This window comes from Triticum aestivum, chromosome 1A (assembly GCF_018294505.1).
Source record: "Triticum aestivum cultivar Chinese Spring chromosome 1A, IWGSC CS RefSeq v2.1, whole genome shotgun sequence".
In the NCBI taxonomy this organism is placed as follows: domain Eukaryota; kingdom Viridiplantae; phylum Streptophyta; class Magnoliopsida; order Poales; family Poaceae; genus Triticum; species Triticum aestivum.
The window spans coordinates 16719004-16730733 of record NC_057794.1 but is presented as its reverse complement, the minus strand read 5'-3'; the positions used below and the strand labels follow the sequence as shown (position 1 = coordinate 16730733).

The following is an 11730-nucleotide window of genomic DNA, read 5'->3' as shown; positions in this document are numbered from 1 at the left end:
GCCTTAGTGGGAAGGACCAGGAGGTGGCGCGCGCCCCTCCCAAGCCCAGTCCGAATTGGACAAGGGGTTTGGGGCACGGCCCCTCTCTCCCTTCCTTCCCCTCTTCCCCCCTTTCCCCCCTTCTCCTAGTTGGACTAGGAAAGGAGGAAACCTACTCCAACTAGGAGTAGGAATCCTACTCCCCTGGCGCGCCCCTCCTAGGGCCGGCCTCCTCCCCCCTTCTCCTTTATATACGGGGGCAGGGGGGCACCTCTAGACACACAAGTTGATCCTCGTGATCGTTTTCTTAGTCGTGTGCGGTGCCCCCCTCCACCATACTCCTCGATAATATTGTAGCGGTGCTTAGGCGAAGCCCTGCGACGGTAGAACATCAAGATCGTCACCACGCCGTCGTGCTGACGGAACTCTTCCCTGACACTTTGCTGGATCGGAGTCCAGGGATCGTCATCGAGTTGAACGTGTGCTAAAACTCGGAGGTGCCGTAGTTTCGGTGCTTGATCGGTCGGGTCGTGAAGACGTACGACTATATCAACCGCGTTGTCATAACGCTTCCGCTGTCGGTCTACGAGGGTACGTAGACAACACTCTCCCCTCTCGTTGCTATGCATCACCATGATCTTGCGTGTGCGTAGGAATTTTTTTGAAATTACTACGTTCCCCAACAATAGTGAACCTTATAGTTGGCTCTATTGTATGAGTAATTAATACTGCTAACTTTTGATGACATGTCATGTTTATATAGCCAATTGTTGGCTATATATTATTAACCATGCTCTCATGCAAGGAAGGGAAGGGAAGGAAGTAGTACATTGTTATTATGACTGCATGCATACAAGTATTAAAAGTGGTTTTCTCTTGGTCAGGTTGTGATACGGGTATTTGAGAGAAACCAAAATATCCATCAAGAAAGCAAAAGTGTGTGTGCTTGGATAATCTTTCTAACATGTGATCAATAAAACAAAGGGTAATGATTCTTTATAGTGGCTTTATTTAATTTCCTAAAACCAATTACCATTCTGTAACCGGTCACAATTCTGTGTGCGATAAGATCATTTTTATCATTAGGAGGCAAATCAATTTACTTAGATATGCTCGTATAAACGCATGCACAGTTATTGTTATTTTTTTGCAGGAGGCAACTTTACTTAGATACGCTGAACACTTCTAGAAACAGCACAGCTAATGCATGCACAGTTATGAGCACACGAATTGTACGTTGTACATGGAACAAGGCAAGAGCGAGGATTTTATTACTCCCCACGTCCTTTTTACTTTGCATATAACTTTTGTTTAAAGTCAAAGCATCAATGATTTGATCAAACTTATAAAGAGAAATACCAATATTCATAATATCAAATTAATATTATTAGATTCATTATGAAATGTAGTTTCATATTTTGCTGCAAGATTAGCGTTTTGAGCAGTGGGCCTCGCTCGTGGGTGACCTCGCACCGCTAACTGTCGCCGTCTGTTCTGTTTGGGTCATTTTATTGTGCGTTTCCTATTTTTGTAAAGCACTGCACGTAGCGCATGCCCCCTCCACCCTTCCGATCACCATTTGGGCCGGCCATTAACGGATTTCTTACCCGTCCGGTTTTGGGAAAACTTCCCTGAACCGGTTTTTTCTTTTTTTTTGCAGCTATGTTTTATTTTTTATTTTTCATTTACCATTTTTTATATTTGTATTTTCTAATTTTTCAATTTCCAAACATATTTAAAATGCGTGAATTTTCTAAAAATTGTGAAATGTTTTGGAAATTATGAACATTTTTTCAAATACATTTACATTTTTTAAAATTCATGAATATTTTTCACAAATTTGTGAACATTTTTTAAATTATTTAATTTTTAAATTTTCAAATTTTGTGATAATTTCCTTTTCAAATTCAGGAACATGTTTCCAAAAAAATGTTCATCTATGTAAAAAATTGTCAATTATTCAGAAACTGTTCAAATTCAAATTTTGTTCATCGGATTTAGAAAAATGTTCATCAAATTCCAAAATTGTTCATTAATTCTGAAAACATGTTCATCAAATTCCAAAAATATACATTATTTTGTAATCGCAAATATTTTAAGTCAAGTTTTTTTTTAATTCGGCATTTTTAATTCCGTTAGTATTTATCATTTCCCAAACATGTTCCTAAATCATGAAAAAAATCAAATTCATAAAAATTTCAAAATTTGTAACTTTTTTGAAATCCCAAATTGGTTTTGCAACGGCAAATAGAAAAAAAAGCAAAAAAAATGCTTGCCGCTTCCCGCCCCACACATGGGCCGGCCCATGAGGACGCGCGGGGGAGCGGGGGTTGCGTGCTCCCTCCGTTGTTGGCTGGTGCGTACAGCAATAAATATGAGGTCCTCATTTTATCGCCTAATTATGTTGTTTGGTGCACGCCCTATCACAATATGGACCAGTCCGCGGACACAGATGCGATGTCGACATCCAACCGTAGCTACATACATCCGGCTTTCCGGATTTTTTCCGCGGTCTGCACAATCAAGTAGCCGCATGCAGCACTAGTTCATATTTATAAAAGTTCAAATATTTACATCCAAACATTGTTGTCCCCTTTCACCGTCCACTGATGCTCGATCAAATCTTCCTTGAACTGCTCGTGAGTTGGTCGATGCCGAATTTTTTGATGCATTTGAATAAACTCCTCAAAGCTGGACGGATTCTGGTTCGGAAGTTGGACGGGCCCATGTTCTCAAATTTCAGAGTTGCGACAACATCGTCACCCTTATCCTCGACGATCATTGTCTTCAGATCCCATTGCTTTGCAGGTCCACGGACACTTGCAAAACGGGTATGAAGAACTCCAAATGCCCTCTCGACATCCTTTCTATCTGCTTATCTTTGGGCAAAGTGAACCTTTTTCTAGCAAAGTGGGTTTGAGATGGTGTTGACAAAGGTAGCCCATGAAGGATAGATACCGTCAACCAGATAGTAGCCCATGTTGTACTCATGTCCATTGACAGTATAGAAGCAGCCTCGCAAACAACAACGATTGTTGCAGCATATTGATCTCATTGTGAGATCCAGACATGCAAAAGAAAGCGTGTCAAATCCAAAGATCCTGTGATGCAACTGCTTCAAGAATGATTGTGGGCTTCTTAACATACCCCCTAATATTGCCCTTGTAAAGCCTTCGCGTAGTTCTTCCATTTCCAATACATGCAGTTAAGAGATCCAAGCAAACCTGGCTACCCTCTTGCTTCTGAGATTGTCAGGAGCCTCTCCGTGTCTGCTACAGTTGGTTCTCTCAGGTACTGAGGTCCGAACACCTTGACCACGGCAGTTGCAAACCTGATCGTGGCATCTCCGCATGTGCTCTCAGACATTCATAGGTACTCGTCCCACGAATCAGCGGTCGTGCCATATGCAAGCATCCGGAGTGCGGCCGTGCACTTCTAGTAACCAGAGAAGCCAATCGTTCCCACGGCGTCCTTCTTCAGGATGAAGTAGTCATCATAGGACCGGGCGCCATGGTACAAATGATTGAAGGTAGTCTTGCGCATCTGAAAATGCCGGCGAAAATGGTCAGCAAATAGTGCATCAGGGGTAAAGTAGTCAAATGCCCGTGCGTCCTGTTGCGGTTGAGCACTAGATGACCCTTGATCGAGCCCTTGAAATTGAGAACATGCTCCTCCGCACGCTCCGCGGGTCTCCAAGGACCACCTACATCATCGCCGTCTCATCGGAGTACTCCTTGTCCGACGAGTCGTCGGTGGACTCAACATATTGTTCGTATATGTACTCTAAATCGGAATCCATTGCTATAAACAAGAAGGGACAATTGTTTTCAACTCCCGGGATTAATCAAATAGTAGCCAAGCATGGTAAAGGATGGTACCTGGCGGGGCAGTTGGAGGAGAAGCGGCGGGGAGCCATGCTAGATCGTCGGAGGTGCCGGAGACGCAGATTTTCAGCAGAGGTGTGGCATGGAAAAGGGGAGGATGGAGTCGCAAGGGTTTTGGGTACCCCCCCCCCCCGGCATGTGCTCTCAGACATTTCGTGTGTCCAGACTCCAGCATGGTAAAGGATGGTACCTGGCGGGGCAGTCGGAGGAGAAGCGGCGGGGAGCCATGCTAGATCGCCGGAGGTGCCGGAGACGCAGATTTTCGGCAGAGGTGTGGCATGGAAAAGGGGAGGATGGAGTCGCAAGGGTTTTGGGTAGGCCTGGGGTGTCGAATTCGTACATTTCGTGTGTCCAGACTCCAGCACCCCCCCCCTGCATGTCCTCTCCGTGTCTGCTACAGTTGGTTCTCTCAGGTACTGAGGTCCAAACACCTTGACCACGGCAGTTGCAAACCTGATCGTGGCATCTCCGCATGTGCTCTCAGACATTCATAGGTACTCGTCCCACGAATCAGTGGTCGTGCCATATGCAAGAATCCGGAGTGCGGCCGTGCACTTCTAGTAACAAGAGAAGCCAATCGTTCCCACGGCGTCCTTCTTCGAGATGAAGTAGTCATCATAGGATCGGGCGCCATGGTACAAACGATTGAAGACAGTCTTGCGCATCTGAAAATGCCTGCGAAAATGGTCAGCAAATAGTGCATCGGGGGCAAAGTAGTCAAATGCCCGCGCGTCCTATTGCGGTTGAGCACTAGATGACCCTTGATCGAGCCCTTGAAATTGAGAACATGCTCCTCCGCACGCTCTGCGGGTCTCCAAGGACCACCTACATCATCGCCGTCTCATCGGAGTACTCCTTGTCCGATGAGTCGTCGGTGGACTCAACATATTGTTCGTATATGTACTCTAAATCGGAATCCATTGCTATAAACAAGAAGGGACAATTGTTTTCAACTCCGGGGATTAATCAAACAGTAGCCAAGCATGGTAAAGGATGGTATCTGGCGGGGCAGTCGGAGGAGAAGCGGCGGGGAGCCATGCTAGATCGCCGGAGGTGCCGGAGACGCAGATTTTCGGCAGAGGTGTGGCATGGAAAAGGGGAGGATGGAGTCGCAAGGGTTTTGGGTAGGCCTGGGGTGTCGAATTCGTACATTTCGTGTGTCCAGACTCCAGCAACCCCCCCCCCCCCCCCCCCCCCCCCCCCACACACACGCACACTTTTGTCTCCCTTTTGCAACAGAAATCGCGTCCTAACCACCCCACGGACCAATACAGCACCACGTTTGATGACTTTCGCGGTTCAGATGGTTGCGGGAGGCTTACAGGTCGGCCTTGGAGATGCCCTAATAGAGTATTACTCATGTTGTAGTACAAATCAGTCAGACATCCTATTTGATCTACTTATGTTATTACTACAAAAAAAATATGTATCTAATCTTACTATAAATATTTTTTCTAATAAGCAAGATTTAAGCATGCCTACTATATACTCCCTCCGTTTCTTTTTAGTCTGCATATAAGATTTGGTCAAAGTCAAACTTTTTTAACTTTGACGAAGTTTATAGAAAAAAATATCAAGATTCACAATATGAAATCAATATCGTTAGATGCATCATGAAATTAATTTTCATACCATATAGATTTACTAGTATTGTAGATGTTGATATTTTTCCCTACAAAGTTGGTCAAACTTTACCAAGTTTGACTTTGACCAAATCTTATATGCAGACTAAAAAGAAACAGAGGGAGTACAAATTAATAGCCCGACTTCATATCAAAGGAATAATAATAGGTGTTCACACACACACACACACACCGCTTTCTGGCTATTGAACAAGTGACGACCAAAACACTGCAAACGCATTAACAGAACAGAACAAATAGGATGCCAAAGATCAGAACAGAACAGCAAACCACAAGTAATTTGCAGCTCACAAAACTAACCAGAAAGGCAATATTATACCTAACACACACTGATTTATAAAGACTTGAAAGTAGTAGCACAAGGTCCAGACGCCACTGCCACGCAGAGACACAGCATGCAGATTTTTTTTAACAACTATACATAAAACGCTGCGATGCCATCGCCGCACAACTAAAAACCGAACCAAGATGCTATTGGGTCGGCCAAAATACTCAAGAAGCCACCAGCAAAGGGCTGCCAGTTGTAGACATCGCCGCGCAACTAAAACCGAAGCAAGATGCTATCGGGTCAGCCGAAATACTTCAGAAGCTACCGACATAGGACTGCCGGTTGTACCCTCCTGATGCGGCACCGTTCCCGTAAGCCTGGCGCTGGGGAGCAGCAGCCTGCGCCTGACAGTCTCTGGCAAAGTGCCCAGGCTGGTTACACTTGTAGCACAGGCCAGCTGCGCCGGCGTTGCCACCAGCTGAGGCCCCATAGGAGTTAGCCACCTGCCCTGGGCAGTCTCTGGAGAAGTGCCCAGGCTGATTGCATTTGAAGCACAGGCCACCTGCGCCGGCGTTGCCACCAGCTGAGGCGCCATAGGAGTTAGCCGCCTGCCCTGGGCAGTCTCTGGAGAAGTGCCCAGGCTGATTGCATTTGTAGCACAGACCCGAGTTGGCATTGGCGTTGGCGGCTGGAGACCTGTAGGAGGTAGCCTCCTGCTGTGGACAGTCTCTGGAGAAGTGCCCGGGCTGGTTGCATTTGAAGCACAGACCCGAGCCGGCATCACCAGGTGAAGAGCCATAGGAACTAGCCGCGTAGCCGCTTGCTGCTGGTTGCTGCATATCCATGGCCACTGCAGGGCAGTTCTGCACACTATGCCCAGTGGACCCACAAATACTGCAGTTCTGTGAATATCGTGTCGCTGATGGTGTGGCAGGCACCATGCTAGATGAGCTCGTTCGCTGCCCAAACTGATTTGGGCCACTCATATTCGTGCTGTAGGTACCAGTGTTGGAGGTGAAACCAGTGTTGACAGCAGCAGCACCACTCACCCCAGGGGTTGGACCTAAGCCATCGTCCACCAAAAGGCTATCAATTGGTCCCAGTAGAAAGCGAGACTCTTTCGACGTGTCCTCCAATTTCTGAGCATTAACAATGTAGCATTTCACCCGAGGTTCATCATTAAACACTTCTTCCTTGACTTTCAGCTTGAAAAGGAATAGCTCAAAACGGACCTTCTGTATGATGTCTGCGAATTTCTCATCATCTTGCTCTTCATGTTTTATCCTGTACAGATCTTGTGCTGGGAGGCCAATTATATCCTTGCCAGCGTCATGGAATGCAGTTGCATAGCTGGTCCCGGTATAATCCTGGATTTGACACTGGAGCATGTACCTATACTCGCAATTTGGAGTGCTCTGCTCACATTTGTCACATTGCCACATACCATCGCCATTATTCGTGACCTTTTTGTTGCAGCGTGTACCATTAACCTCCGTGGTGCAAGCTGGGTAACAGAAGTTGTCGGTGCTGATGTGTGAAATTGCACCCTTAACAGTGATCCAATCAGGCTTCTCTGATCTCCCCAAGTTTTCAGCCTTGATCTGCTCAACAGTTTTTCGGTCATCAGTCCGGCCCATGCCTGACCCTCCCATAGATAAAGAAGTGCAAGCAGCGTTTTTCCCTTCAGTTATGTACCACTGCCTCAGACTTTCGGCAGCAGGGAAGTCTGGATTTATTTTTAAGAAGCTTGAGCCAATTGTGCTTACATTTCTGCCCTTGAATTCACCAACACGGACAGATCTCAGGGCAAGCACAGGATTTGAACCAGAATCACACAGCGACTGCAGCTGCTGTCCTTCAGCATTACAGAAGCCACCCCAAAAGGTTATTTCCACACTGCAACCAGACATGTCCCTCAGTTGAAGGACTCTTTTCTGGGTTTCCACACCATCCTTCCGTGTAAATGGAGAAGAAGGGCTAACTGATGTAACAACCCCAAGCAAATCCACCATGGTGTCTTTATCCATGTTAGCTATTTCGCTGATCTGTCGGAAATCAAACTGCTGCCTAGGGATGCTGCTATCATCATCAGAACAAACTTCTATGGTTGTTGCACCATCCAGAGTGACTTCGTAGTCATTGTTCAAATGGTTAAACTGCTTATTTGCAGGTTTCAGCGACCCTCTAGATATCAAGTACACTTTATCAACCTCAATCAGGTCATAGAACTGATCCAACTGTGTATTAAAGCATACTGCACGAATTTCTCCACCGTGTGCATCACGGAGATCAAAGTTGAAGAGTTTGCCTGGACCTCTTGCATTGTTGTAGTGCTTGACCTGACTCTTGGCAGCCACCCTAGCCTTTATTGTCCATGTACGTTGGTAAGGGTTGAGTGCAGAAATCGGGACGGTGCGAAGGGCAGCTCCGTTCTTAGCAGCTGGGCCACTATTTGTATAAACTGGAGGTGGCTGCTGATACGAAGGCTGAGCGGGACGCCCATAAACATTGCCAGGGGGGCTTATGCCCCCACCTGCGCCAGGAACTGCAAATCTTTGGTTTTGATGAGAGTTCACTAAAGGCCGCTGGGAGTTTGGCTGCACCATATTGCCATTCATTGTGTTCTGCGCTGACATTGCACCATAAGATCCACCAGGCGACACATTGTTAGGTCCAGGTTGGACTGTCTGACCAATAGAAGGGCCCACTGGGCTGTGAACACCATTGTAAGGCCGCTGAGAGTTTGGCTGCGCCATATTGCCGCCATTCATTGTGTTCTGTGCTGGCATTGTACCATAAGATCCACCAGACGACACATTGTTAGGTCCAGGTTGGAGTGTCCGGCCAATAGAAGGGTCCGCTGGGCTGTGAACACCATTGTAGGGTCCACCATACGACTGATTGTTAGTACTCTGCTCCACCCTTGGGGCTACACCATTGCCAAGCATGCCTGGACCATTGGAATGGTTTCCACTATTTGCTTGAGCAGCACTGGCTGGTAAGTTAGGCACATGTCCCGCAGGTAAGCTCTTGTCATAAATCTTTGGCTTCCCGATCAAATCACACTCACTTAGCAGAATATCAAGTTCGACAACAATAATGATCCTGAATGCAACAGAGAAAAATTGTCAGCTACCGGAAGTTCCCTGAAAGATATCTGTTAGTTATACCATAGGATTTTAGTTTTATATATAGAAACAAAGTCAGGTCGTACAATGGTACTACCTCTGTAACTTAATACAAGACGTTTTTTAACACTGTGACAATGTCAAAAAAAATGTCTTCTATTTTGATACGGAAGGAGTAGTTACCAAAAAAAAGGCAATTTCAAGAAGTGATTGCAGAATATAACTAGACACACCTTTAGAATTTAGAAAATCCAGCCTGCCCATTCTACTTGCTATATTCTGGAATTATGCATGTTTACTCACGGACACAAGAACAAACAAGGTTCCAAACACTTATGGCGTGTTTGGTAACGACAGGTTACGGAAATCCTACACCAGCTCAGATCATGACAACACATGATGTAAACTGTTTCATTGGTTCTATTTTGCTTTAGCAGCAGCATTGACACAAAATACAACACCCTTTTTACTGCACCAAGCAAAACTTAAAAACATGACACACATGGGCTGATAAAATCCTAACACCGCAAGGGTAGTTCTTAAAAAAGTTGTGTATCACATACTAGGAGCCTGTGGCTTTCTTGGCACTGGTACTTGTTAATTAAGACATGAAAAGCAAAGTGCATTTCATTGGGTCAGAGTACACTCGCAAAAAGACAGCGGCATGTCCAATCACGGTGGGATAGGAAACCAAATTGTTTTTACAGGCCACGGAAGAGCGAGACTGCAGCTCGCAGACTAATTCTGCACGCACCAGCAAACATGAAAAGTTAAAAACATTCATCTAAATAACACGGAATCAAACACTCCCCTCATTTTCTTGAGCAGTATGCAGACCACACCAGAGATAACTTACTCTGCTGGTACTGAATGAAGGCTCAAAACTGAATCAGCAGTGGCATATATGTTCTGCTACCTAAAAAATACAGTCAACTGAAGCTGAACTTCAGGGCCAGTGCATTGCTTGACGCTTTAGATTAAACCCAACTTATCAATGTAAACATTGGTGTGCGCTGTAAATGTGGTCTTAGAGATCATTACGGCGGAGAGTGTAGATTTGATGAAATCCCTAAATCTTGATTCAGAAGTTGCAAGACAAGCAACTCTGAAACCCCCATCGTGCGCAAACAATCCACTGTAGAACCCAAGAATCTACCGCAAGATCCCATCTTGGATGAGCAAGAATCGAACCGAAGCAAGCGGAGCAAGATCCAATCTTTCTCGGGGGGAGGAGGGGGAAGACGGACCTGCGGTTCTGGATGGTGTTGCAGGTGATGTCCTGGAGGTGGACGATGGAGCCCTGGCGGAGGGCGCCGGTCTTGACGAGGTGGTTGTGGTTGGTGGAGAGCATGGACTGCTGGGAGTGGACGCCGTCGGAGAGCAGCATGCGGTAGCGCTCCGACTGGTGGCCGACGGGGTTCTTGGTGGTGACGGCGCGCAGGTCCGCCACCTGCAGCACCGGCTGGATGGTCCCCGGCCCGTCCGGCAGCTCCCATATCTCCCTCACCGCCCCCGCCGTCAGCCGCGGCGCCCCATCCATCCCGTCGCCGGCTGGATTGGATTGGATTGGGTTCGGATTTGGGTGGAGGGAACCCTAGGGGGGGTTGTGGGAGAGGAGGAGGCGGGGCGGCGGCGGCGGCGGCGGCGGCGGGTGGTGTGCGGGGGAAGGAAGGAGGAGGCGGTTCGCGAGGTGGGGTCTATGGACCGGGTGCAGGGGGGGTTCTCGATTTAAGTTTCCGGGTGGAGCGCGGTAGTGGAGGGGAGCGTTTTCGGTGGCGAGGGAAACTGAAAATTTCGATCGATTCGCCGCTTCAAGCAACTGTTTTTTTTTCTTTTTTTTTGGTTTTCTCGTCTTCTGCCTCCCCGGCGACTGTCGTGGGTCGATGCCTGCAGGCCGGACGGAGGCGAGTTTCTAGGGTTAGATCATGAGTGCGCAAAGATAAAGCCGGAGAAGGGCCGAGGGGAAGCCTTTGGCGGGCAAGGATGTTCATAGGGGCAATCTTCGGACCTGACGGGGAGGTGTCGATGGTTTGGTGTGTCGAGTCTTTGCGCGGCTCTACTGGAATTTCATGTGTCAATGGTCGTTTGGCATTTCGGTACCCCCGCCTTTACTGGAATTTCATGTGTTAATGGTCGTTTGGCGTTTCGGTACCCCCGCCTCTACTGGAATTTCATGTGTCAATGGTCGTTTGGCGTTTCGGTACCCCCGCCCCCTCCCTCTTGGGCCTTGTTTGGCGCGGGAGGTTTTTTCAGACCCCATGGTGGCCGACGGTGGCGGAGCGTGAACAAAATCCAAGGTGGGGCCAAGCGAGGGCAAACAACTAGGATGATTAAAACGCCGGAAAATTAGAAGAGAGATTGTGCTTTCCATGGCAATTTTGTATGGGGGGAGGGGGGCCCGCTGACGCTCCACCAATAGTGGGTGATTTGGTGAATCCCTCTCCTTCACCAAATCCCCGACTCACCCCCACCCCCATCCCTCCTTTCTCATCTCTAATCCATTTTCTACAGTAGTGTGGTTTTATACACAAAGGGGGGCGAAGGGCAAGTACGAGGAAGATAATCGTAGTAGAGAGAAGGTCACTGCTGCCAGGAAAAGAGTGTGGCGGTAGGAGTTGGGTGTCGTCTGGAGGTAACTGTGGCATGGAGATTTTGTTGGGCATCGCCTTGCCGTGGCTAACGCTAATAGAGATCCATGACCCTTAGCTCGTCGCTTCGTTTCCACGGGGCATCAAGGGTTTCACACGGGAAAATGGGGGGGAATTGGGGTTGACCTAGCACAATTCCCGCGTACCAAACAGCCCACTTGGGACTATTAGGGATGTTCA

At 47.5% G+C, this 11730-nt stretch overlaps 1 protein-coding gene across 1 annotated transcript; it reads right to left on the bottom strand.

The window, feature by feature from the left end:
* Positions 1-5620: 5620 nt before the first annotated feature.
* LOC123186983 (replication protein A 70 kDa DNA-binding subunit C) lies at positions 5621-10609 on the bottom strand. The gene is made up of 2 exons (XM_044598728.1): positions 10150-10609; positions 5621-8879 (listed from the first exon to the last, which is right to left on the bottom strand). Exons 1-2 carry the CDS (start codon positions 10440-10442, stop codon positions 6089-6091), a joined length of 3084 nt encoding a protein of 1027 aa, XP_044454663.1. The 5' UTR covers positions 10443-10609; the 3' UTR covers positions 5621-6088.
* Positions 10610-11730: the final 1121 nt, after the last annotated feature.

Excerpts from the sequence above, each read along its gene's own strand:
- LOC123186983 (XM_044598728.1), bottom strand. The coding sequence starts at position 10,442 with ATGGATGGGGCGCCGCGGCTGACGGCGGGGGCGGTGAGGGAGATATGG. Across the intron at positions 8,880-10,149 it reads AACACCATCCAGAACCGCAG|GATCATTATTGTTGTCGAAC; the intron begins GTCCGTCTTCCC and ends TGTTGCATTCAG.